The 1,131-nt window shown below is 35.0% G+C and overlaps 1 protein-coding gene across 1 annotated transcript in view; it reads right to left on the reverse strand.

Moving 5' to 3' along the window:
• The window catches only part of LOC109825181 (prolyl endopeptidase-like), a 5,988-nt gene extending 5,197 nt beyond the window's left edge, over nt 1–791 (reverse strand). The window contains 2 exon segments of the mRNA XM_020391954.1: nt 441–504; nt 507–791. Coding sequence (XP_020247543.1) covers nt 441–504; nt 507–555 — 113 coding nt within the window. The 5' untranslated portion in view covers nt 556–791.

Here is a 1,131-nt window from a genome sequence, read left to right on the forward strand (position 1 = left end):
AAATCAATTTCCCTAGAAACAGAATGAAAAAAAATTCACGATGGGAAAAACTCTCAGATTTCAATATCTGAAAAATAAAATAATTTATGTCCGATATAAGAAAATATTCAGGGCTTCCGCTCTCCTTTGAAATATTAATATCCATTTGGTGTAATATTAACGCTACGAGCTGGGACGACGAATACTTTCTCGTCCAATAAACATGTAGTCGATCTTTCTGCATCGAGGTTATTTTGAAACCCCACGTGTGCCAATGCCATATACGAGATAGTTTTTTCAAATTGAAGAACATATAATATCATGTACATATAAACATATTATATATGTCATAAACTATCTGCAGAAATTCTAAAGAACAAGGGTTCCGAAAAAAAACAGTATATATGTTTAATAATATTGCAAGAAAATACTGCATTTAACAATGGAAAAAGAATATGTACCATCGATATGGATCGGAGACGAGAACACCGTGATAGTCTTCGACGACGGCCTCATCGCGGCGAGAGGGTAAGAGAGGGGTGGAAGGGGGGAGGTGGGAGAAGGGAGGGAGCCCATTTTGTTGTTATCTTAATTTTCTTCTCTTCTACTATCTAATATTTATTTTTAATTTCCTTATTTATATTGTAGTAGACATGAGATTGAGAATGACGATAAAATGAGGACATGGGATGAGAGGGAGTAGGGAGAATGGAGATGGAATCGAGAGTAGATGGAGAGAGTTTATTTTTGGTGGGTGAAGTAAAAGTGTCGCCATTGTGTTGCTAACGATGTTGCCATCTTCTTGGTACGTACAAGCAAGGTTTTTATATATTTATTTATTTATTTATTTTGGTTGGTTTTATGTTGTTTTATTGTGGTTGGGTGTTTGAATTAGTTGGGGGACCAATGGCCAATGAGCTTAGGGCAACGAAAATGATAGAGAGGGATGGAGTCATCAAGCATGAATTTGACTATTTTTGTTGTTGAAGTACCTAGAAACCTTGAACATTTTCGGGTAATATACATGGTTGGTTGGCCAAGAAAATAGATGGTGGAAAAAGCGTGTTCCTTTTGTTTTGTTTAATCATCTGTATTTAATTAAAAAACTTCTCACTAAGCTATAAATTTTTTGCAAATTACATCACTTATCAT

This window comes from Asparagus officinalis, chromosome 10 (assembly GCF_001876935.1).
Source record: "Asparagus officinalis chromosome 10, Aspof.V1, whole genome shotgun sequence".
Classification (NCBI taxonomy): domain Eukaryota; kingdom Viridiplantae; phylum Streptophyta; class Magnoliopsida; order Asparagales; family Asparagaceae; genus Asparagus; species Asparagus officinalis.